This window comes from Thalassophryne amazonica, chromosome 5 (genome assembly GCF_902500255.1).
Source record: "Thalassophryne amazonica chromosome 5, fThaAma1.1, whole genome shotgun sequence".
NCBI classification, from domain to species: Eukaryota; Metazoa; Chordata; class Actinopteri; order Batrachoidiformes; family Batrachoididae; genus Thalassophryne; species Thalassophryne amazonica.
The window spans coordinates 69,524,733-69,551,867 of record NC_047107.1 but is presented as its reverse complement, the minus strand read 5'-3'; the positions used below and the strand labels follow the sequence as shown (position 1 = coordinate 69,551,867).

Genomic DNA, 27,135 nt, shown 5'->3' with positions numbered 1-27,135 from the left:
TCTTGGGATGTACATGGCACACTGAAGCCCTGAGGCTAGCCAAATTATTTTAGTAAAACAGCAGTATGCAGTCTGCCATAAAAAAACAAAAAAAAAACCCTGTATATACAAAAATTCTTATATTTCAAATATGGGTTAATTGAAAAATCCTGGGTCTACCAATCAATATTATAATAGCCAAGTGGCCTCTGTGTGCGTGTATCTGTATGACTTTGATCACGCAAAAATGGGGGAGAGTTGACATTTGCAGTTTGGTATGCTTATGCATTTTGGGTCAAGGATGAACACTGCAAAAAACTGAAAGTTGATAGGACAAATATTTTTGGAGAAATTAGGAATTTTAGTTACCCAATAAACAATGGATGTTGTGCTGCAATGCACTGTGGGAAATTGGTGTAATATAAACAAGACACAAAAGTAGTGTTAAAAAAAAGAAGACGACAGTGAAGAAGTATCTTTGTTCTGAAGACTACACTCTGGAATAAAAGGAGGGAATATAACGTTTCTTTAGTGTAATTGGAAGAAAACTTATTTGGACTATGTGAAACAACAAGGACACAGCTCTTTTAAGAGTCCTATGCAAAAACTGAACAGCAAGAAGACAATTACCAGTGAGTTTATATTTTACAAATGTATTACAAAAAGAATTTTCCATTGCACAGTCACCTCACATATGTTTGTCTGTTCAGTGTATTAAAGAAGCAGTTTACTTGCACTTTGTACTGGTATAACCTGTTATCTGTGCTCCTTAACGTTACGTGTTACCTTATGAATAAATAAATAATGTGCACATTAAATGCATTTTCTTCTTGCAGTATGAAATGGTAAATGCAACTTATACTCAGAAAAATATGGTAATCAGGTCTGAGTAGAGCAAGTAGACATGAAAACATGCAGGACAGGTACCCTCCAGGAACAGATTGGGTAGCCCTACTATAATTAGACAAATTCTGAATATTTGAAATCATCTGAATATCTCACCACAAACTGTTTCCGCTTCTTGTTGGGGTGAACTGGATCATTGTCCTGGGAACAGATGCTGTCTTCCTGCTTCCTCTTCTTGCCGGTGGCTAAAGACAGACAGACAGACAGACAGACACACACACACACACTTTCAAATAGTAGCCTATCCCATCGCCCCTCAACAAAAAATTTAAACTGAAACAAGGCAGGGACATTCAGGGTCATGCCAGCCTCTACAAAATTTGGCAGGGCAGTCTCGTTTGAGGGTGGGCATTACAGGGTTAAAATATGATGCAACAATCCTACATCAGAGGACAGCCCCCGTATGTCCCCATCAGAAAGATGGCACTTTATCTGAGTTTCTGGGCAAATTACACAGCAAACAAAGTGAAATGCAAAGAAAAAGTGAAGATACGGTGGAAAGCGGACATGTATTGCAGTTTGTTTATGACCCAGACGCTGCGGTTTGTTTATGACCCAGAGCTCAAACTTGTCGAGGCAGTTGCACAGGCGAAAGACCGCAGCTCCTCTGTCAAAAGTGTGTAGACTAAAATTTACTGACATGACCTCTCCCATTTGCCTTGTATTCCCTTCTCCACTGGGAACTGAAAAAAACCTGCACTTTTCACGACTACTACAGTGACTGCAGCCGAAAACAAAACAGTGTACCATCTTTCCGAGTGAAATGATGCAAAGTTTGTGTTGCGCAATGGCAGGCTGCCCCCGGAAGTGGTCAAATCCTGCGATACCACGCAGGGGTTCAAACGAGAGTGCGCTGTCCCAATGAATTGTTTTCCTTGTGTATTGGGCTGATCTCATGAGCCTTAGAAACAGTTACACTTTTACATTCAAAACAAGTGAAGCTTTTTATTTTTTTAACTTTACACCAGAACAGTTCACTGAACAGCATTTGCCTCTTATTTGTACTGAACTGAGCTTGCAGTTTTACCTTTGAAAATATCTGCATATATGTAGGTGATTATTTACCTTCTTTATCACCAAACTTTAACAAGCATACAGCTACAGCACCATCAATCGTGCTTGTGGCTCCAATTACCTGGAAATATGAATGGACAAGACACTCTGAACAGAGTCATGACAGGAGAAGCACCACTAAATTGAAAAACAACTAATAAAATTACAATTTCAAAAGTTTATATATATATATATATATATATATATATATATATATATACACACACACATATATAAATTAAATAAATAATGTTGAATTAGCAGCCAGAGAGAGACCAGCCAGTGATGCCATAGCGCCTCTCTACTCTGATTGGCTGTCATCCCCTCACCTCTCAACCCTAACCGAAAAAAATGGATTTACATGATACATAGCATAAAAATAGGAAACAGAAAATGACCTTTTGGGCTTTTAATATAAGTCAAGGTTAGCCATCTTTGAACTTGTCCAAGGTCTGTGTCCCAAGAATGTAGATCTTGGCAGTAATATGACTGAACTTATGTTGAGCAAAGACAGACAGACACAAAGCCTTCGCAGTACCCAATGGCCATATTTTGATAGCCTCGAGTAAAAACCCTGCTAACTTTAAATAAAAATAACACTTTCTTAGAACTTACAAGTTATTGATGGACCAATCCACATTTTTTTCACTTCCGATCCGATCCCGATACCTGAATTTGGATATCTACAGATATTATTCCAATACCAGAGCGCTGTTTGCTTTAATATTATTATTAACATTATTGTTGGTTTTATATGAGATTTTGTATTCCCCAGTTATACAGCTAAGAAATCTCTCTCTCTCTCTCTTTCTCTCTCTCTCTCTCAGAGCAAACTTGGAACTTTTGGGAACAAGAAGCCTTTCAACTGTAACATGAACAGCAAATTTTTAAATGCATCATTAGGTACACAGATGTGAGGATCTCTGGATTAATACTCAAGGATTTTGATGGAATTTTTTCCCCATTCAGCGGGTAGAAACTCTGTTCAGCTCTGCTTTGAGCAGCTGCCATTGCATAGCGTTTCACAGCCTCAGGACGCTGAACCGGCTGATTTTTCAGCACACATTTTCAGAAACAATTCAGTTAAATTTTTGGAAATTCCGTGCTCGATGGCACAGACAATTTGAACCTGACAGCGGGGTTGAAATTTGGCTATAACACTGCTCCTCAACTGCGGAAGAGACCTCTCTCAAACAGCTCAGCTTTAGTTCAGAAACTTCCTCCCTTGCCTCCTCACGCTCAACAGACCAACAGCAAAGAGGCAGCTGCAGTGGAGAGGTTTGACAGACGTGACTGCTCTCTGGTATCAGAAAACACCGCAGGTTGTATTGGTATCTTCCGATACTTGAATTACGTTAGTATCGGAAGCCGATACAGATACTGGATCGGATTGGTCGCATCCTTACTTACAACAAAGTGTTATGGCCACATTAAGAGGAAAAAGATTAAGAATTTTTTTTAACAATTAAACATTGAGAACAAAGTCGAAATACCATTTTGACAATATGTTGTGAAATTTTAAGAATGTTGTCCAATATTTAAGACAAAATAAAGTACTAGAGCATATTCCCATCTATACAAAATGCCATGTGTAGCTGAATTGGCAGACTCTGATACATTTTCTGCTTGTTCAAAGACAGCCAATAAAGTTCATGTTGGTACTCACATCCAGGAGCTCCTCCCTGGTCAGCTGAGGAAACATCTCCACTAATGTGCTCATTTTATCTTCCATTTCACTGTCATCATCAGCATCATCTTTTATCAGTTTTTTAGGTGATTTCCCTATAGGGTACCTGTAGAATACAGACAAAAGAAAATCAAAAGAATATGAAATAGCACACATGAAAAGGTTTAATTACTTGTGAAATCATCTTTAGACAATGACATCAATGCTGGTATCCCAACTCACACAACGGTAACATACAAGAGAAATTAATGAGGTGATTTTTGTTTTTAAATTACTTCTAATACCTCATTTCTCCAGCAACAATGAAATTGGTATAAGCCACACACAAGGTGGCCTTTGTCACACTCAAATGAAGAAGACAGCACTAAGTCCTAAAAAGTCAGAACCTGGTTGAAAAATGTGCAGTTTCCAAGTTAATATTTTGTCTTTACTGTGTACCTGCAACTAAAGCCGGTGACACAGACCGAACGGTCCCACCCTAAAAATTGGTCTGTCCTGCCTCCACTGCGCATGCGTTATTTGGGACCACAGCAGCTTGTCTGAGACAGATGTGATCATTAACCATCAGATGACAAAGTAAAACCTCTTAAATCATTCTAAAGTCAGTTTTAAGCAGAAATGAGGCTGTTTTAAGCAGAAACAAGGCGATAAACGGTGAGCCGCTACTGACACTTTGGAATGACGAAGGTACAGTGAACGTAGCACCAGCAGCTCATGCTGCTGCTGCGCTCTGATCTCTTCCTCCATCTTTTATTATGAAAAAATAATGCACAGAAATAGGGTTGGGTATCAAGAACCGGTTCGTTAAATGATTTGATCCACCGACATCAATAGCCTTTTTGCTTAACGATTCCCTTATCGCTCCTTCAGAGTGGCCGTTGTTTTTGGGGGTGTTTGTTGGGAAAATGATTATGTCTCTAATCATCCGTTTCTGCAGCGCAGCTCTTCTTTGAAGCTTGAAGCATTGATCTGACCCTCTGCTTCGTTGATTCTTTGTTTTATTTTGCTTTATCTTAATTTTTCCCAGCTAAAACCCTAAAGAGCATATGTCTGAGAGTAATATTTACATTTTTAATGTTAAACCGACCTGTTATGGTCTTCTGAAACAGCTGATAGATGTATTTTATAACTTAAAAACAGGGCCGATGCTAACGCGTTAGCATATCTACGGCATTTACAATGTTAAAGTTAGCATTAAGCTGTTCGCGTCTCAGCACATTTGTATGCATTTGTTTTCTGTATAATAATTAATGGCTCAGCATTTGTTGTCGTAAAAGATCAAATGTATGACAAATTGTAATATTTTTTAAATTGATTTTGGTATATAGATCAATAATAATAATAATAATAATAATAATAATAGCAACCAACAATAATGGTAATAATAACTAATAATGTTACAATACAATTTTAGAGAAAGAGACAAAAAGAACCTGATTAAAAACACAACAGAAAATATAAAACCAACTAACAATGAATATAAATAAAGAAATATAGAAATAGATAACCATTTCCTGTGAACACCTAGTGACTCTTACACCTCCACTTTATCCCCGTTTTATTTAAGTTTAATGACAATCTGTTTCTATCAAACCATTTTTCAATTTGTTAATTTCTTCAGTGATTTCCTCCAGAACTATCTGCGAAGCCAGAAAACTGCTGCATCATAGTAAGGGCAGAATACTACTGGAATGAATTTGAATAAGTTGTTTTTTTTTTCCTCACCAAAATCCATGCTGCACTCAATGCAGTTTATTGTCTGGAACAGCCCCAGATTATATTTCAGAGCTTCTAAAATGTAAACATTTTCGTGCGGGTGGTATTTGGGGGTAATTTTGGGTTTCAGCTTTTTCTGTTTTTCACCAATTTCACCGCTGAATATGTCAATCGTGAGTCACTTTTGTGTAGATTAAAGTTACAAACTGGGACTCCTGTCTTGTTGCGAGAAAGAAATGAGAACCGTCCTCCATTCTGTTCACACTAGGGATGGGTATTGATAAGATTTTACTGATATCGATGCTATTATCGATTCTGCTTATCAATCCGATTCCTTATCGATTCCCTTATCGATTCCCTTATCGATACCTCTTGTGAATTTTGTACTAAAAGTAGGCTTTACAGGTTTTCTATGTATTTCACTGAGTCTTAAAGTAAATAAATATGAAATTGGTCACTGTATCCTTGATCTCTGGACATAAATAAAATAAACAAAACGGCATTTCACTTTGAAGTTATTCATTCCAACTGGATTGTATCGTTCTAACTTGACTTGGCAGAGAGCCGCGCAGCGTTTGGAGCTGTGTGAACAGAACGGAGTCCCAGTTAGTAACTTTAATCCACACAAAAGTGACTCACGATTAGTAATGCGCGATATAAATGATATACGATATAAACAATATAAAAAACTACGCATGTTGATGACGTCAACTACCCGCGACCTGCTGCTGCTCGCATTAAACAACATGGCGGAAGGCGAAACGGAGTGACAAGAACTCGTGAAAAAGACCGGTGCAACTTCCATTATTTGGAATTGGTTTGGATTTAAACCGTCCGACGAAGAGCATAAAACAATACTCTGCAGAATGTGTGGGGCAACAGTTTTAGCTAAGACCGGCAATACAACTAATCTGTTCTACCACCTCAAAGCAAAACACGCCATTGAATACCAAGAGTGCCAGCGAATGCAGGCGGCCCCAAGCTACAGTCACAAGAACATGGGACAGAAATTCACTATTCACTATATAACGGACGACTGGAATCTTGGCAGCCGGTGTTTGCAGACGTCGTACTTCCCTACTGAACATACGGCCGAGGAGATAGCACAAGGACTCAAAGACGCGCTTGAGTCATGGGGTTTTAAGGAAGAAAGCCAAGTGTGCATCACCACTGATAATGGAGCGAACGTGGTCAAAGCAGCGTCTCTGAATGATTGGACCAGGCTGCAGCGCTTTGGACATAGGCTGCACCTCGCCATCGGTAGGTTAAATATTTAGTGCATAATGTTATAATATTTTAACATCCTGCTGTAGTAGGGATGGGTATCGAGAACCGGTTCCTTTCGGGTATCGTTAAGAAATGATTCGATCCACCGACATCAATAACCTTTTTACTTAATGATTCCCTTATCGGTCCTTCAGAGTGGCCGTTGTTTTTGGGGGTGTTTGTCAGGAAAATTATAATTTCTCTACATTGATTTCAGACCCTGCAGCGGGTCTGTAATCAACTTTTCTGCAGCGTGGCTTTGCTTTGAACCTTGAACCAATCGAAGCAGTGAATCGCAGATCGAACCAGTGCTTCGATCAATGCTTTGTTGATTCTTTTTTTTTTCCTTTCGCTTTCCCCAGCTAAAACCCTAAAGAGCATATGGTTGTGAGTATTATTTACCTTTTTATGTTAAAGCAACTTGTTATAGTCTTCTGAAACAGTTAGTAGATGTATTTTATAACTTAAAAACGGGGCCGATGATAACACGTTAGCATGTCTATGGCATTTTCAATGTTAATGTTAGCAATAAGCAGTTGCAGCTGTCAAGTGTTTGTTGTTGTAAAAGAGTCAAATGTGCATGTAATACGGCATAGTAATGTTGCATTTGTGTTTAGAGATGTAGTATATAGCAAATGCTTTATATTTGTGGCATTTGTGTTAAGTGAAGTGTGTGTGTGTAAGTATGCGGGTGTGTGTACGCATGAGAGAGATGGAGAGTGAGATTTAATTAACAAATAATATCTTATTTATCAACAGTGTGAAGGACCCCCGAATCGACCGTGCTATTGCGTTATGCAAGAAGATTATAAGTTCCTTTTCCCACTCTTGGAAAAGAAGAAAAGCATTGAAGAAAGCCCAGGTTGAGCACAATCTTCCCTTACAGCGCCTCATCACAGAAACGCCCACAAGGTGGGGGTCATGACAGATGATGATCCAGAGGGTGTTTGAGCAAGAGAAGGCCCTATCACAGGTACTGAAAGCAGACAAGAAAACCAGACACCTGGTACCCACGTGGAAAGATACAGATGTCCTGGAATGCATGAGCAAGACCCTTGGCCCACTACTTGAGTTCACAGACGCGCTGTCTGGGGAACAGTATGTCAGCGTGTCATACATTAAACCCGTTCTCCACCTTTTCAATAACACTGTTCTTACTGCAGCTGATGATGATGCAGAGCTGACCAAGGACATGAAAAGGATCATCCTAGAGTACTTAAATGAGAAGTACTCAGACCCAGAAACTGTTGACCTGCTTGATATGGCCTCACTGGTCCACCCACGGTTTAAAGATACATATATAGCTGATGACCGCAAGTCGTTCATCAAGACGAGAACAGTAGCAGAAATTCAGTCACTGTTGGCGGTGCAAGCTGTAATGGTCACAGAGTCACACACAAGCATAGAAGCTGCAGCTGCTGGTGTTGAAGCTGCTGAAGTTGCTGATGAGACAGAATCGAAGAAAGTCAAATGGAGCCTGGGAAGCTTTTTCAAAAAGGCCTCTGATGGCACAGGTGCTCTCGCTGACAGAGAGGCCACCGAAGGGGAGCTAAAAAGTTACCTGAGGACCATGCCAGTTGATGGAGAGACTGACCCCCTGGGCTGGTGGCGGCTGCACCAAGTTAATTTTCCCAGGGTGGCAAGACTGGCCCAGAAATATCTCTGTATCCCAGCCACAAGTGCCCCTTCTGAAAGGGCATTTAGCACAGGGGGCAACATAGTTACATGCCACCGATCTCTGTTGAAGCCAGAGACTGTAGACAAGCTTGTATTTCTGGCAAATAATCTTTAGAGCATAACAAATGTCAAATGATGTAAACAAGTCTCAGTGAGTTCCCGGATTTACCATTTATGTTGTGTTATGTTGTATCTTACTATACAACAGCTGAGATCAAAAGTTTTAAAGGTGGTGTGAAATTTATATTATTCATATGGTCTTAAGGATTTCAGTATTTTTTTTTTTTTTTTTACAGAGAAGACACCAAATTTTCTGTTCTTTGCCACTTTATGCCTTCTATACTGTTTGCACTTTTTGCTGTTTATGGCATGGCACTACTGAAAAGAAACCTTTATACTTGAAAAAATGCTGTTTAGCTTACATATGTGCCTTATACTGTAAGTATTCCAATTGTGTTTTCATTTTACACTTTAATGGTTTCATTTGAAGTATATGTGCACTACACTGATACATTTAAAAAGGCTATGCCTAATACTGGAAGTATTTTATTTATTTAAAAAAAAGTTTTCATTTTGCACTTTAATGGTTTCATTTGAAGTATAGGTGCACTACACTGATACATTTAAAAAGGCTATGCCTAATACTGTAAGTATTAACCTACTTCACAGTACCAGTTCAGGTAACAAAATTTAACTATGTTGAAAGGATTTTCAGTACAGTGTCTGTTCTATAAAAAGACACCTCTTTTGTTTTTGTTTTTATTTATATCAACATTATGTCTACAGCTTTCTGTATTATTACAGTGGGGGCATAATAAATGTTGTATGCCTACATTCTATGTTCTATCTTTCTTTCAATATATTTAGCTGTTTGGCTTTCCTCAGGGTCTATGTAACCTGTTCTGAAATGATTTATTATATAATTTATGTATCGTGATAATATCGTTATCGCAACAGGTTGCAGTGTGTATCGTGATATGGATTTTTGGCCGTATCGCCCATCCCTACTCACGATTGACATATTCAGCGATGAAAGTGGTGAAAAACAAAAAAAGCTGAAACCCAAAATTACCCTCCAACACCACCTGCACGAAAATGTTTGAATTCTAGAAGCTCTGAAATGCAATCTGGGACTATTCCAGACAATAAAATGCAGTGAGTGCAGCATCCATTTAGTGAGGGGAAAAAAAAACAACAAACACCCAACTTTCCTTATTCAAATTCATTCCAGTAGTATTCTGCTCTTACTGGGATGCAGTAGTTTTCTAGTTTGGCAGATAGTTCTGGAGGAAATCACTGAAGAAATTAACACATTGAAAATATGGTTTGACTGAAACAAATTGTCATTAAACTTAAATAAGACAGGGATGAAATGGAGGTGTAAGAGTCACTAGGTGTTCACAGGAAACATTTATTTCTGTATGTATGTATGTTCATTGTAAGTTGGTTTTATATTTCTGTTGTGTTTTTAATTCAGGTTCTTTTTGTCTATTTCTCTAAAATTGTATATAATCATTAAATTAGTTATTACAATTATTGCTGTGCTTGCTATTATTATTAATATATAAACAAAAATAAATTTAAAAAATGTTACAATTTGTAATACATTTTACTCTTTTACGACAACAAACGCTTGACAGCTGCAACTGCTTAATGCTAAGTTTAACACTGAAAATGCCATAGACATGCTAACGTGTTAGCATCAGTCACGTTTTTAAGTTATAAAAAACATCAACTGTTTCAGAAGACCATAACAGGTGGGTTTAACATAAAAAAGGTAAATAATACTCACAGCCATATGCTCTTTAGGGTTTTAGCGGGGGAAGCGAAAGAAAAAAATGAATCAACAAGCAATGATCGAAGCACTGCTTCGATCTGCGAATCACTGCTTCGATTGGTTCAAGGTTCAAAGCAAAGCCACGCTGCAGAAAAGTTGATTACAGACCTGCTGCAGGGTCTGTAATCAATGTAGAGAAATTATAATTTTCCTGACAAACACCCCCAAAAACAACGGCCACTCTGAAGGACCGATAAGGGAATCATTAAGTAAAAAGGTTATTGATGTCGGTGGATCGAATCATTTCTTAACGATACCCGAAAGGAACCGGTTCTCGATACCCATCCCTACTACAACAGGATGTTAAAATATTATAACATTATGCACTAAATATTTAACCTACCGATGGCGAGATGCAGCCTATGTCCAAAGCGCTGCAGCCTGGTCCAATCATTCAGAGACGCTGCTTTGACCACGTTCGCTCCATTATCAGTGGTGATGCACACTTGGCTTTCTTCCTTAAAACCCCATGACTCGAGCGTGTCTTTGAGTCCTTGTGCTATCTCCTCGGCCGTATGTTCAGTAGGGAAGTACGACGTCTGCAAACACCAGCTGCCAAGATTCCAATCGTCCGTTATATAGTGAATTTCTGTCCCATGTTCTTGTGTCTGTAGCTTGGGGCCGCCTGCATTCGCTGGCACTCTTGGTATTCAATGGCGTGTTTTGCTTTGAGGTGGTAGAACAGATTAGTTGTATTGCCGGTCTTAGCTAAAACTGTTGCCCCACACATTCTGCAGAGTATTGTTTTCTGCTCTTCGTCGGACGGTTTAAATCCAAACCAATTCCAAATAATGGAAGTTGCACCGGTCTTCTTCACGAGTTCTTGTCGCTCCGTTTCGCCTTCCGCCATGTTGTTTGATGCAAGCAGCAGCAGGTCGCGGGTAGTTGACGTCATCAACATGCGTTACCACGATAAAGCATGTAATTAAAATCTCTATCATAGACCATTTTTCTATTGTTTATATCGTATATCGTTTATAGGATTCAAAGGATTCAAAAGAACTTTATTGTCATATGCACAAAAGAACATGTTCCCTGCACAATGAAATGTGTCTACTGCATTTAACTCATCCTAATTGCCAATTAGGAGCAGAAGTCGCCATTAGGCGCCCGGGGACCAGCTCCAGATGTACATCCCTGCCTTGGTCAACAGCAGAGCTGAGCAAACCAAGACCGACCCATAACAAACGACACACACATAACACACAACACACATAGGCCGGCCCGGTACATAAACACATAAAAAGCACACACGAGGGAAGAAAGAGAAAAAAGCCCTCATAGCCGCTGCGTTACACAGCAGCAATGAGGAAAAAACCCCCATCAGCACAGAAAAACAATAATCACACAGACAAACAAAGACGCAGGACGACAACCGAGATTTGAAGGTCCAGTTTATCAGAACACTCCAGAGGCAGCCTATTAGGCGCCGTCAACGGCCTTGTCCGACAATCCTGGAAGGCGGAGGGGTTCAGCCCTGAGCAGTCCACTGTCCACAGTCAACGTCAGAGCTGGAGAAGCTGAGGGGAGGGGGATGACCAGGGAGCGAGGCTTAAGTGTTGATCTTCTTGAAGAGGTTTTTTTTTTTAATCACAGCGGCCTTGAAGTGCAGCTGTATTTGGGGAAGCCAAATGAATATCCAGATTAGCAGATGCCTGAAAGATTCCACAGTTGTGAGAACAGAGTGGCTCTCAATACATCTGAATGTAGGATGTGGTCTTTACTGACGGTCAAAGCGGGTTTCCAGAGCAATTACATCGCGCATTACTAATCGTGAGTCACTTTTGTGTGGATTAAAGTTACTAACTGGGACTCCGTTCTGTTCACACAGCTCCAAACGCTGCGCGGCTCTCTGCCAAGTCAAGTTAGAACGATACAATCCAGTCGGAATTAATAACTTCACAGTGAAACGCCGTTTTGTTTATTTTATTTATGTCCAGAGATCAAGGATACAGTGACCAATTTCATATTTATTTCGTTAAAGTAAAAAGGTTATTGATGTCGGTGGATCGAATCATTTCTTAATGACACCCGAAAGGAACTGGTTCTCGATACCCATCCCTAGTTCACACAGCTCCAAATGCTGTGCGACTCTCTGCCGAGTCAGGTTTGAACGACGGTCGGAATTAATAAATTCAAAGTGAAATGCCATTTAAATCAATGGACACCTCTTTCCAAATGTTGTAATACAAACAAACTGCAATCGATCAAAACGTTTTTTTCCTCCCAAAATGAGACATCCTGCGCTGACGTGCAGGAGCCGGCTGAGCTCAGCTCAGAGGTATGGAGAGACATTCATGTCAAAATGTCTGAAAGGAAATGTTTTTGACAAAAACTACAGATTTTATTTATTTTTATTCATGTCCAGAGATCAAGTATACAGTGACCAATTTCATATTTATTTACTTTAAGACTCAATAAAATGTTGCTGACATAGAAAACCTGTAAAGCCTACTTTTAGTACAAAGAAAATCCACAAGAGGTATTGATAAGGGAATCGATAAGCAAAATCGATAGATAAAATCTTATCAATACCCATCCCTACACAGAAATGACGCATACGCAGTGAATCAATCAATCAAATCAATCAATTTTTTTATATAGCGCCAAATCACAACAAACAGTTGCCCCAAGGTGCTTTATATTGTAAGGCAAGGCCATACAATAATTATGTAAAACCCCAACGGTCAAAACGACCCCCTGTGAGCAAGCACTTGGCTACAGTGGGAAGGAAAAACTCCCTTTTAACAGGAAGAAACCTCCAGCAGAACCAGGCTCAGGGAGGGGCAGTCTTCTGCTGGGACTGGTTGGGGCTGAGGGAGAGAACCAGGAAAAAGACATGCTGTGGAGGGGAGCAGAGATCGATCACTAATGATTAAATGCAGAGTGGTGCATACAGAGCAAAAAGAGAAAGAAACAGTGCATCATGGGAATCCCCCAGCAGTCTACGTCTATAGCAGCATAACTAAGGGATGGTTCAGGGTCACCTGATCCAGCCCTAACTATAAGCTTTAGCAAAAAGGAAAGTTTTAAGCCTAATCTTAAAAGTAGAAGTGAAGGCAGGGCGGACCGTTCGGTCTGCGATACCGGCCTCCCACTGCAGATTTATGTTGCCCAATTGTTTACATTAGAGGCGGCAAAAAAAAGAAAAAAAAAAGAAAAAAGAAAATAAACAGAAAAAAAAAGATGCCATTTAGGGCCTGATGCTGGGTGTAAGTAGCGGTAAAAGCAGTTGTAGAACATTATAAGCTACCTGGAAAATTTTGAAGAGTTTATATATATATATATATATATATATATATATATATATATATATATATATATATATAAAAAGAGCGAGAAAATTGGAATGTCAGGATACATCATCAAAAACAGTGAATAATCTGATGTAATTACCATAGACCAGAGTTAATGTTTTGCAAATGTAGGTGATGTTGGATATCCAGCTACAAAACGCAGTAAATAGGACCCACAGTTCTCTGAGCAAATGCTGCTTGTTGACCTTCAACAAGCTTTTCTTTCCACAATCATCACCTCCAAATCAAAGGTAAGCTGTACATTTTCCTGTTTAACCGACTTTGTGCTGTAAATGTGTGGACTTTTCTGATCCATTTATCAGCATGCGCGCTATATATTATGCTGGGAGATGAAGGATTAAAAACAGGAAAAGTGTTAAATCACATCCCTTTGTGTCTGATTTAACAGATGTGCATCCAGGCTGTGTCTCCGAGCCTGAGCACGGTTTGAAAAACTAAACGGTCTCACTTTTAAATCACAGAAATGATTCCTCTCCCACTTTCCACAAATTGGCGAGTGTCAGAGCTGAACTTTAATTTGTACCTCTGCACGTCCAGGTTGCTCAGGGTTTTTAATGGAAATACACTGTGATCAGACGGGACATTTATCCGATGTGAGCCATATCTACAGGGAATCCTGAATCGGGACGTGCACCTAATTTAATGACCCGGTCAAAATTTCCTCTGAAAAATTTTTTTCTGCCAAATGTATTTGATCCATTATCAAAATGCAATCAGCGTGTGCACTGCAAAAAACTATTATAATATGATGGCAGATGAGGCAGTGAAAGCAGCAAAGTGTCAAATCACAGCCTTTTATGTCTGATTTAACAGGTGCACGTCCAGGCTGCAGCTCCGAGGTTGAGCATGTAGTGAAAAAATAAATGGTCGGACTTTTAATCGCCGAAATGACTCTGGTCCTACATGCAAAGGGTTTCATGGAAATACATTGTAATCGGCTTGGCCATTTTATCCATTGTTAGCAAAAATCCACTGTACAAAATCTGTTATATACGGTGTTTATTACACGGCAAACAATACAAAAACTTTGGCACTTTTTTTGTACGGTGACTGCGAATATCTGGTTTATACGATGACAGTTTAGTTGAGTTTTACTGTACATGGGACTGAACAATAAATTTACCTCTCAAAGCTTTAACAATAAAGTCGCTTCCATCCCACATGGCTGACTTTACTTTCTCAAATTTTTCTTCTGTTCGGATCTAAAGGGAATCTGTACATCTTGAAGCCCTTGCTGTGTCTATTTGTGCATCCAAATGCACAACAACCCGGCATTTCCAGCAAATAAATAAATAAAATAGCTGGATTTACATGTAGACAGATTAACAGCGAATGCTATTTTCTAAATACGAGGTCTGTTAGAAAAGTATCCGACCTTTTTATTTTTTTCAAAAACCATATGGATTTGAATCACGTGTGATTGCATCAGCCAAGCTTGAACCTCCTTCGTGCGCATGCGTGAGTTTTTTCACGCCTGTCGGTTGCGTCATTCACCTGTGAGCAGGCTTTGTGTGAGCACTGGTTCACCCGTCTCGTCGTTTTTTTATTGCGAATAAATGTCTGAACGATTTGGAGCTTTGCTGCATCAATTTTTTTCCAGAAACTGTGAGAGACCTCCAGGTGGATACCGTTCGGAAAATTAATATGGCTTTCAGGGACGATTTTGTGGGGATTACACAGATTAAGGAGTGTTACTGCCGCTTTAAGGCGTCACGGTGGAGCCGCATGGCGCAAAGCAACGCCGTGATGAAGCCTCACAGGACATGTTCTGGCATGTCCAGGCTCATCCACAATTTCTCGGTCAGTCACACGACTGAAAACCCACCGACAGCCGTCTGAAATCCACCTGAAAGCCGTCCTGTGAGACCAACACGGAGGTGGTTTTGTGCCGCGTAATGAACGGCTCCGTGGTGCGTCCCTCTGCTTTTCTTTCCATGAAAAAAAAACTCCTGTAACAGTGGAATATGCCGAAAAAGTGCTGATGTCCACGTCTCCTGCCTTTTTGTCAAAGTCAGACGACGTCCCGGTTCAACAAAGCCTTCATGTTGGAAATGATCTGGCTGTTTCAGCGGGGTTTGAGCCTGTCGATTGGCGCTGGGAGCGCGGCGCGCTCTCAGCAGTTGTGGGCCGTCCTAAAAGCGGCAGTAACACTCCTTAATCTGTGTAATCCCCACAAAATCGTCCCTGAAAGCCATATTAATTTTCTGAACGGTGTCCACCTGGAGGTCTCTCACAGTTTCTGGAAAAAAATTGATGCAGCAAAGCTCCAAATCGTTCAGACATTTATTCGCAATAAAAAAATGACGAGAGGGTGGACCAGTGCTCACACAAAGCCTGCTCACAGGCGAATGACGCAACCGACAGGCGTGAAAAAACTCACATGCGCACGAAGGTTCAAGCTTGTCTGATGCAATCACACGTGATTCAAATCCATATGGTTTTTGAAAAAAATAAAAAGGTCGGATACTTTTCTAACAGACCTCGTAGGTTCACAGGTTTACCACCTGAGCGATTTTTTTTTTTTTGATTCAACATGTCGCCACTCTCTCAATTAAGGCACACAAGGGGATCTCGCCTGGGGAGTAATTCAGTGTAGAACCGCCATTGACTACTGCCCATGTGCGTCAAGGACAGAAAGGCAGCAGAACGTACAGCAGCAGTTTTGAGAGAAAAACAAAGGTTAAAAAATAAACGATTACGTTGATTATTAAATTAGTAGCCAACTATTTTGATAGTCATGACTCGTAATCATGACTCGTCAACTAATCTTGGCAGCCTTATTATTCTGTAACATGTCCCAGTTTGTCCATGTCCTCGTCAGTTTTGACTGTGTTCCTACTATGCTGTACAAGTTCTTACTCTATCCACCCAATTTTTTGAGGACATGGTGCGATGGGGGGTTTGAGAGAGAAAATGAGCCAAGTATTAGCGATAATAGCAGTATTAATAAACATCATGTCATCAGTGTTAGCTTGGAGTGGGTCACTCAGGCCTTCTCTCATCAGGGCAGAAGGTAAAAACAGACAATTTTTGGTCCAACCCAAATATTAAGCACAAGTGCACCCACAGTAACATTGTTTATTTACATCCTGTATAACTGATTATTGCTACAAACACCAAAAGGATATATATAGAATAAACTCAGGCACCATATTTTATTGACTACTGCAATGTTACAACAGCTTGACATACATTTTGGTCAAAATATATTTTACCATAACAGCTACTAACATTTCTGACTCTAAATGTCTCCTGACAGTTTTACTGTTTATAGTACTACACATCACTTCTACGAATAGCAATGGCGTTGCACTGCACTGTGTGTATGTTGTCATCATTAATTTTCATAGAGCAATTTGTGACATTCGTCAGACTCAAGTGACTGATGATAAATGTTGATAGCATGTCATATCACTGCAATGCTCTGGCATGCAGTACAAAGCAGGTACATTTTAATAGAAACAAATGTGCACTTTAACTGGCACACAGGCGCACTGGCCTGTTCGGATTGTAATTAAAGTGCACCCTAGCCAGCTGTGACTATGTAGTAAGTAAAATGTGATACTTGCTACCTGACCTGAGTACCATGTGAACTGCGAAAATAAGGGCTCCATTGAGCATGTTGTGATTTAACATATAAGGCTGACCGTGTGTGTGTGTGTGTGTGTGTTCGCGCATGTACGCTTTCAACCTAAGGGTCCCAATGACATCCCCCTTGGTGCCCCCAGTCACCACAGCAAGTTTGGTGTGGATTGCTTAATTACTGTGGCTGTGCATAGTGAACGCACGCACGGTCAGCTTTAAATATTAGATTAAAAGAAATCTTGTGTTGAGTATCACATATAGTAATTTACACTTACCTGGAATTGCTGGTTAAAGACATTTTGGAATTAGGTTTCGAGAGGAGCTCGTCCTCCTCCAAGTCAATAATTATGGCTTCTTCAAAAACCACCCCTCGGACGTGGGACTTTGCAGGGTCTTTAACAGTCTTCATGTGAGCTGGATGGGGGGATGGGAAAAAAAAAGCATTTTTAACAAAAATATATACAAAAAGTGATGCACTTATGGAATTTTAAAAGTACACCAAGCATGTACATTAGAGTAAAACCATGTACAATATTTTCTTTTCCACAGTTGCATAAAACTATTGAGCAACAGCAGGAATGTGTCATTTCCACAAGTTTTCCTCATGCAGCATTTCTGCATTAGGTTGTTTCCCACATTTCAATTCATGCGATGAAGAGTTAGAAAGACACAAGACAGGTCTGGGTACATGCAGAAGTGCCGTGCTTTGTCATCCACTACATTACAGAACTGCCATGGGTGGCAAGCACCCAGAGTTGAAGACAGAGATACAGTGCGTTTGCCCAGGGTTACACACCCAAGCAGACAGGACTGAGCTGACAGAGTCCACCAAGCTCCAGAAAAATCCCTGATATTTGCTGAGGGGTGTACCTGTTTGGACGGACTTGGTGTTCCAATGGGGCCAGGTGAGAGCTTCTGGGGAAATAAGAAGAGGTGTGCCGAGTTGTAGCTTGGCCAATAACCACAGGAAATAGCGCAAAACACAACTCGCTATAATAGTTACGCGATTCTTTGATTTTAGCTACAAAACCTACAAATGTACGACAAAAAGTCATGCAATGTCAGCTGGAGTTTTGGTCATTATATTTAGCTCTGCCAAAGAGGTTAAGTTTATGTGTCAGTCTGTCGACAAGCTGTCTTACAAATCCATGAATGAAATTCCACAAGTTGTAAGGGAGACTTTAAGTCAAGGATGTGTTGATTAGATTTTGAGGCAGATGTGGATGCAACATTTTTGTTTTGATCCTTATTTTTAAAATGTCTTATTGATTTGTTACTTTTATAATCTGGTAAAATTGTGGCCCATTGTGCACTTTAATGAGATTGAAAACAGAGGAGTGGGGCTTTAGCAGATGCATGCACGCTCAGTGTGCCCTCTATAATTAAATGCTTTAAATTTAAAGACTTTATAGCAAGCATTAAAGCATTAAACTTGTGGAATCACTTATCTCTGCAGTGACAGTCATGTCTCTGGGTCCTCAGCCTTTGAGATCAGGTCCCTGGACAGAGGTGTTAGTATTTTTTTTTTAGCACTGAAACTTAGTATTATAAAGCATTAGTGTTATCACATTTCCTTTTCAAACATGACATCACTGTTTGGTAAGGTTAGACCTTACTTGTGTGAAGCGCCTTGAGGCAACTTTGTTGTGATTTGGCACTATATAAATGAAAATAAACTGAAAATTGAACTGTTATAACGTTACAGCAAACATGTGTACTAAGGCTAACAAAATTGTCATTGTAATATTAACGTTTACAGCTAAGGAAGTAGCTCACTACAGACAATGTTAGTGGCTAACTAGCCAATTAGTTTACCAAGACGACTCTCGCTTCATCAGGATCAGCCATGTGTTTCCTTCTCAGATGCTCCTATATCACTGCTGTGTAAGCCAACTTCTGCCTTGCAGATTAAGGCTGTTCATATTATATAGTGAAAAAATAAAAGTTGTAAGAGACTTCGAGCCACATGTTTTTGTTCCACTTGGGGTATTATAGGTGCAGACCAAATATGAACTCAATCAGATAAAATTTAGAGGTCCCCCAGAGTGACACATTGTCCTCTTTCTCTGCTGGCAAGGCAACGTCACCCTAACGGAAGAAGACTGACGCCATTATTTTTCTTTTATAGGTACATGTGATAGCTTCTAATCACAAAACGTGGTGGTTGATTGGTCACTCAGAGGAGAACATTACTGGATTACTACATTGCTTGTTTGGGGAAAATTGCTGCTTTGTGGGGGACCCCTAAACAATGTCCGATTACAATAAAATTTGGCACAGATCTTTTATTTTAATAGTGGAACAAGAACAACGTGGGCCAAAAGATTTTTGTAACATTTGACATTTTGAACAGGTCTATTGCAGATTTTGCATTTCCCATTTTTCTCTTTAATTTGGTTAAAATGCTCCCAAACTTTTGAGCTTCGTTGCCAGCAAGCCATGATACTGTTTGGACATAAATTTTCCGGTGACATCACAGCTGACCCAGATTGCCACTACTGTGGATGTGCGTCAAGGACAGAAAGGCAGCGAAAGATAAAGCAGCAGTTTTAGAACAGAATAGCTTTTTTATTCGCCAAGTATCCACAGAATACAGGGAATATGACTTCAGTTTGAGCTGCACTCTCTCTGTCCGGCATGTATAAATATACACTAAACACTGAATAATTTATAGTAATAAAATGTGCAAATGAAATGTGCAAGAAAAATAAATGGTGCAAGAAGAGAAAAAGAAAAGGATGTGTGAGACAGACAAAAGACTGAAGTTAAACTGTACATGAGGTAGATGAACTTGTGAGTTTTTTGGCAGGTTAAATTGTTCCATCAGTGTGGTGGCCTGTGGAAAGAAACTGTTCTTGTGTGTCATTGTTTTGACGTACAGAGCTCTGTCACGTCGACCAGAAGGAGGAGTTTAAACAGTGTGTGTCCAGGGTGCGAGGGGTCGACAGAGATGTTACCAGCTCACTTCCTGGTCCTAGACCGGCATAAGTCCCAGATGGAAGGCAAGCTCACTCTAATGATTTTTTTTTCTGCAGACGTGTCTGTGCCTGTCATGTTTGGAGGCAGAGGGAAACCAAACAGAGATGGAGATGCACAGGACAGACTGGATGATGGATGTGTAGAAGACGATGAGAAAAACAAAACTTATAAAAAACAATGACGATTATTAAAGTAGTCATCGACTATTATGAAAGTTGACGTAATCATGACTAGTCAGCTAATCGCGGCAGCCCTAAGAGCAGTTGCATGACAAATCATGCAACAAGGTGTCACACAATGTTGCACAAGTAGTTGTGCTATGAACCAAGACTGATGGTGCAACAATTCTTGGAAGCTCCTATGACCTAAAAATTTTCAAATCAGTCTCTGCTGGATTTTGAACATGATCAAAAGCCACACAGCAGATTTTTAATCCAGTGATCAGACACGACCCCTGCGATTGGTTGCACACTCTTTTCATAACTGTCCAGCAATTTTTTAAAAATTTTCAGTCATGTGCAAGTCATAACGTGATCATATCTTTGATGTGACTGGGCCTCAAGATTAGAAGTATCACTCGGATTGTGAGGGAACATCAGCTACTACATTTTGGCTCTGTGATGCATTTCTCTGTGCATGATCCAGCATGTAGGTGCCTTAGTGTTGAGGACACCAACATTTGGAGAATGTGAACAGGAAGCCTGTGTTTAACCTGGCTGCAAAAGATGGATGGCAACTTTCAGGAGGTGGAGATGGACAGCTGCCTTCCATGGGTGGTTGCCATCCAGGGTCCAAGGTGTTTCCATTATGTAGTGGATGCAGCAGCATGCATGAACCCAGGCAACCCTGACCTTTCATACACACCAATGGTACAGTCACTTGCCCAGTTCCAGATCATTGCCAGTTCCCAATCACTGCTGTAGTTTTTGCGCCGCCGTTTCTTGTAATCAGCACAAATATGCTAATACTTGGTACCAATGGAAAGATTGATGTTTTGTCTACAAACGACCACAAGCTCAACCAGATCCAGCCATCCTTGTGACCAGCAGAGGAATCAAAACATCCCGGTGTGCGTGCTTTTTCTGACTCACTCATTTCTGCAAGTTTTAAAGTAACAATCTCTAAAATGTAGCAAAGGTGAGTTAGCCGTTCTGTGTTTTTGGTTCTAGAGTGGGAAAATACTTACTTACCGTATTTTCCGGACTATAAGTCGCACCGGAGTATAAGTCGCACCAGCCACTTTATCCATTATAAAGAAAAATAAACCATAAATAAGGTCCACTGGACTATAAGTCCCATGAACATACAGGTATGTTAACATGAAAAGTTCAGATGATAATATTGTGACGGCTACGGTTTTCGGATGCATATTTCACCAGTCGCAACTTGTAATCTGCAGAGTATGATTTTCTTTTTGGTGGCATTTTTTCGGGCCTTCTCCGTTGTCTTGTTATGTTATCAGTAACGTTAAAATTTTTATTTTTCTATGGTAGTCAGAAGTCGCAGGAACAGTCACACAAGCCTCGAGTGCCCTCTCGTGAGCTGCATTTTACTTACGGATATGTTTGTATTTTGTGGACCACATTGCGAGCCGAACCATGCAGCGCCTACCTGCGCAGCTCATGACCGCCCAGCGGTGTCAATACAGCTCCTTCCAAGTGCAGACGCTAATCCTCCGCCGTCGCTCAGTGCTCCCATGCAGCTCTCAGCGTCAACTCTGCTCACACTGATATCCAAGGGTTGAAGCTGTCTTGTTAGCCGTCCTGGAATAAACACCATGTTCGTCTGCTTCAAACGCTTTTCACAATCATCGACGCCAGCTCCTTCCAAGTGCACACGCTAATCCTCCGCCGTCGCTCACCCAATGCTCCCACGCAGCTCTCAGCGTCAACTTAAACACTCTGCTCACATTGATATCCAAGGGTTGAAGCTGTTCTGTTCGCCATGCTGGAATAACAGCAAGCACTGTGTTCGTCAGCTTCACACGCTGTGGGTGAGGAATACGCATCCAAAGTTCTGTTCTCTGATTGGTTATTGCGACCAGCATGAACTATAGGATGGCCGTCATACTACAGTGCCCATGATGCATTGCATTTCCTTTTCCGGTGGCCATTTTAAAACATAGATCGACTCTGTCACGTAAAATTGTTTTGTTACAGTAAATTAATTGAGATCCTACCGGTATATTTTTCATTTATAAGTCGCACCGGAGTATAGGTCGCACCCCCGGCCAAAACATGTAAAAAAGTGCGACTTATAGTCCGGAAAATATGGTACTCGGGTAGAAAATGTCAGTGTGTTATGTCTTGCTGTTTAATTGCTGCACGCATTTATCTCTGACGCAAAAATTTGCTGGTTGCGGATCAGTGAAGCAGCAGCCTCGTGTCTGTAGTTGTGAGCCTTGTGGACTTTGGGGGTCATCTCGACATCACGAATGGACATGAATGTGGGGGCTTTTACTTTTTAATTCGGGAGAAATCTCACCTCCACACTTCATTTTTTGCTCGTAAAAACGTATAACAGCGCTTTTCGAAATGAAGTAAATTCTCATTTAATAAGTATAATTTCTATCATTTTATGTACAAAACACATTCTCAGGCACAGTGTGTATCATTCTGCATTAGAAGGGCTCCAGCCAGATGCCAGGAATGCCCCCAAAGTGACGCAGAGTGTCGTGATCCGGAACTGGCAAAAGTGATCCATTTCTGGCAAATGTTTGCACCACACATAATGTGGCTTCACACATTAAGTAGAAGCGCTACTCCACCCAGAATTTTTCAGCTAAATAACATCCAAATACCCAAAACAACAATACACAATTAAAGGACATTCAGGTGCATTATGGCTCCGTATAGCGGGACTTTAAAAAAGGTGATCCGGAACTGGGCAACCGTCTGTATCGTTAAGTCTTTCATCTTGAACACCAATAATTTTCAGTATTTTGTGACATCGAGTCATTAAAAATGACATTTGCTTCCAATAGAAAAAGCTTCGTCCGCAACCGTCTTGGTAGTGGAGCGGTTAAGGCAGAAATCATTCAGTTTTGGAAGAAAGCATGAAACTTGGCACAGTGATACTATAGGACCTAGGGATCATGAAAAAAAATAGACCCCCAAAAATAACGCCCCCTGGTGGCTGCAATATTGGATTAAAAAATTGCCATTATTTTCAACATATTTTTGCAATTTACTTTCAATTTAAGGCAGATAAAAGCACAATTCCAAAATATTTACTCATGTTTTTGGGGTCAGGGAATCCAATGGACTCATTTTCAACTTTGTGAGATGGAGGCCATATTGGATTCCAAGATGGCCACCATTAAAATGAAGATTATGAAAAATATCAGTCCTCTGTAAAGATGGAAGCGTAATTGTAAAAGTTACCCATAAGTAATGAGGAGTCCAATTAACCTATTACATTAATTGCCTGATGCCGGCCATATTGGATTCCAAAATGGCTGCAATTAAAATTAAGTATTGATTATCTCTGCTATTTTAGTGACAAATTCAAAATTCAAGCCTCAGGCCTTTGTTATCTATGAAGTAGTGATTGCAATAGTTTCATTCACAATTCATCTATTAGATGTTTGTCATACTGGATTTCAAGATGGCTGCCATTTTAGCTGAGGAAGCTTCTGCGATTTGAAGCGAAACGTCCTCGCGTCAAGCAACTCAGTCCAGTCGAAGATTCAAGCTTCTCTACTATGGCTGCCATATTTCACTCTATTGTCAAAATATTTTTCTTCTATTTTTCCATGCATCCTACTTAGCATACAGTGCCATATATGTTGAGTATATATCAGAGAATTACCTTTCAAATTAAGTAACTGGTAATAAAGATCTATGTTTAAATCCTGGAGGCAGAAATCTAGTTCAAACATGTCCATGCACCATGGCAACTTTAAAGGTAAAATAGATGGGTGGGCTGCCAAATGAATATAAACAAGGCCAAAAGATATGGTTCGTTTTAGCCATATCCAGCTAATGCCAGTTCCACATTTCAGTTGAATTATTTTAGCCATAGTGGAATAATCTGTATCGCTCCTGGGATACTTCATTATAAAGTGTGAATTACCTGCACAAACTGATATTATTGACACAAATTTATAAAAAAAAAAAAAAAAAGATTATAACAAACAGCTGATTTATTATAATTAAACGTGTAGATCTGTAACATAAAAAAATTTAAAAAGCACAATGCAAAAACTGGAGATTTTTATGCTATCTTTGTTACAGCAAACTTGAATATTCAATTTTTTTTGTTTTTGTTTTCAAACAGAATGATTTAAAGTTGCATTCAGTAAATGTTTAGTACTTTAGTAAATGCATTAAAGATAAGCATTATTAAGCAAACAAGAGAAAGAATTTAAATAGGATTTTAAGTTGCACTTTTGCTTTGGAAATTTAGCACTGTCTTAACTGTAATCTCTGATGTATTGGGCAGCTTGGCAGCATATAATAGTGCCACAGCATCCACATAGGTGTTTTTATTATTACATAACACTGGTATAAGAACCTCAAGACCCTTTGAGGTTGACTTTCATTGATATTTACTGATTTTAGAACCAAAAATACTAAACTCTGATCAACTTCTTTCCCTGCATTACTGTCATTTTTAAGAAAAGCAAAGAAAAGTAAAAAACAAGGCAGCCATCTTGAAATCCAATATGGCTGCCATATGACTAGATTCTGAACTTCATTGAAATATACCAATATTGAAAACAGTAACAGATGCTGTAATTACTGTCCTTTGCATATCCATCCATCCATCCTTTTTCTTCCGCTTTATCCGGAGTCGGGTCGCGGGGGCAGCAGCTCAAGCAAAGCCGCCCAGACCTCCCGATCCACACACACCTCCCCCAGCTCCTCCGGAGGAACCCCAAGGCGTTCCCAAGCCAGCCGAGAGATGTAATCCTTCCAGCGTGTCCTGGGTCTTCCCCGGGGCCTCCTCCCAATAGGACGTGCCCGGAACACCTCTCCAGCGAGGCGTCCAGGGGGCATCCGTAAAAGATGCCCGAGCCACCTCAACTGACTCCTTTCGACATGGAGGAGCAGCGGCTTGACACCGAGCTCCTCCCGAGTGACCGAGCTCCTCACCCTATCTCTAAGGGTGCGCCCAGCCACCCTGCGGAGGAAACTCATCTCGGTCGCTTGCACCCGCAATCTCGTTCTTTCGGTCATGAGCCAACTCTCATGACCATAGGTGAGGATCGGAACGTAGATCGATCGGTAAATCAAGAGCTTTGCCCCCCTACTCAGCTCTCTCTTCACCACGACCAGAGAGTCCTTTGCATATTATAAATGGAAATATTAAAATTTGGTCAATTTCAGTGGCCATTTTAAAATTCAATATGGCAGCCACCAGGGGGCACATGTTTTGGGGGTCTATTTTTTTCATGGTCCTTAGGTCCCATAGTATCCCTGTGCAAAGTTTCATGCTTTCTTCAAAAACTGAACGATTCTTGTGAAAAGTTGGCCTTAACCGCTCTACTATGGTCTCCGTGGGTCATTGTACCCACAGCTATTGAATAAATAAATAAATAAATGAAATAACCGTCACGTGTTACTTTTGTTCCGCTAACGGTAGCATGTCTGACAAACATCTGGACATCAACCTTTAGCTAACATCTGCTTACCTGGTTTGTTCTCTTTCTCTGATTCTGGACTTTTAGACCCGGTATGCTGGACGTCCTTCGTTGCAGTCGTTGCATTTTTGTCATAACGAAACCGGTCTAAATTAAACACACTCATTTTTATCCATGCAGTGGGTGCAGCAGCCCTTTGTCTCTGTGACTCTGCCTGCTCACTCTACTCGCTGTTAGCCAAAGGGAACACCTAGCTAACTAGTGGCGTTAGCGTGCCAGGGAGAAATAGCAGTCTTAAGACAAATATCCCTAACTGTCACGGGCTCATTGTAGCAACACGTTAAAAATATACGATATACAGTTCTTTCGGAAATGCCAGAATAGATGTACACTATCGCAATAATTAATAGTTGACGTCGATAGCAGCCGGTTTCCCGCTAATCACAGATTTCACTGCTCCGTTCATTGGTCCAAAGACGAGAGCTTGGCGGCTGAGAAGATATTAATTATTTTCCACTTCCGTGTTCGTTTGCTTTGAGTAGGTGTTTTCTCGGCGTTATCACGCTAAGTTATTGAACATTTGGTCTACAAATATCGGAAATACACTAAAATCCAACAAAGTAAACATATTTCTAATCGTGCGACAGGGTAACGAGGAATTCTTCCCGACAGTAAGAATAGGATGTGAACTATCTTGCCAGGCCATACAACATCATTTATGATGCTCTTAGGTGACTTGGTTAATCTGAGTTGTAACAATGTTATTTATGTTCGTTGATCTCTTTCGTTGAAATTACAAATATGACACTGAACTAGTGATGGCAATTTCGAGGCCTCATGAACCAATGAGCCACTTCAACACAACTGGCTGAAAATTGACACACTGCTTCGAGGCGTTTGATACAGTTTGAAGGGTGACATCTGCTGGATTGTTTTGAGAATTACCCTGAGCGAGTGCTGTGACAAATGCTTGCAGTAATTCATGACTGATGTGGTTTGTCCTTGAAAAATACTAATAAAAAATGTCATCTTCATTATTGTGTCTTTCTTAATGTAATAAATAGTCCCTACAGATGCACACATACTGGTTATGAAAGCCTTTATTGTAGACTATATGTAGATTCATCAGTCCTCAAATAATATTTGGATGGAATGTGACGGGAAAAGTGAGAAATGCATGTGCTTCTGCAACTTGTGCTTATGATACTGTAATTTCTAAATTAGAATAGAGGGGATAGGAGACGGTGATTGTGCAACTATCAACAATTTTTATTCAAAAAAAGAATCATTTCAACAGTGCTGGGCTTTAATCGGCTCCTCTTCTGTCTCACCACCTCTCCAGCTTTGGAGAAGACCCACTCGCCAAAATCACAGCTCTTCAGTAATCAGCTCAGTCTCATCTACCTATGAATATATAGTCTAACCTATAACTTGTGTTGATGTACTGTGTGGATAAATGTTGTATATGAATGGATGCCTGTTGTGTGTGGTTAGGTCCTATGTGTATGTAGCTAACTATACTAAATGAACTCTAAACTAGACCTAAATA

The 27,135-nt window shown here is 40.3% G+C and overlaps 1 protein-coding gene across 2 annotated transcripts in view; it reads right to left on the bottom strand.

Moving 5' to 3' along the window:
• smarcad1a (SWI/SNF-related, matrix-associated actin-dependent regulator of chromatin, subfamily a, containing DEAD/H box 1 a) overlaps positions 1-26,058 on the bottom strand; it is a 65,873-nt gene extending 39,815 nt beyond the window's left edge. Inside the window, exons 1-5 of one of the 2 annotated variants that reach the window (XM_034170485.1) lie at positions 25,638-26,058; positions 17,299-17,437; positions 3,605-3,731; positions 1,951-2,020; positions 982-1,070 (exon numbers count right to left, since the gene is read on the bottom strand). In XM_034170485.1, coding sequence (XP_034026376.1) covers positions 982-1,070; positions 1,951-2,020; positions 3,605-3,731; positions 17,299-17,437; positions 25,638-25,752 — 540 coding nt within the window. In that variant the 5' untranslated portion in view covers positions 25,753-26,058. Of the gene's footprint in view, positions 1-981; positions 1,071-1,950; positions 2,021-3,604; positions 3,732-17,298; positions 17,438-17,893; positions 18,040-25,637 lie in introns of those variants that run through there. The other variant, XM_034170487.1, reaches the window with a different exon arrangement.
• Between the last annotated feature and the right edge of the window lie 1,077 nt (positions 26,059-27,135).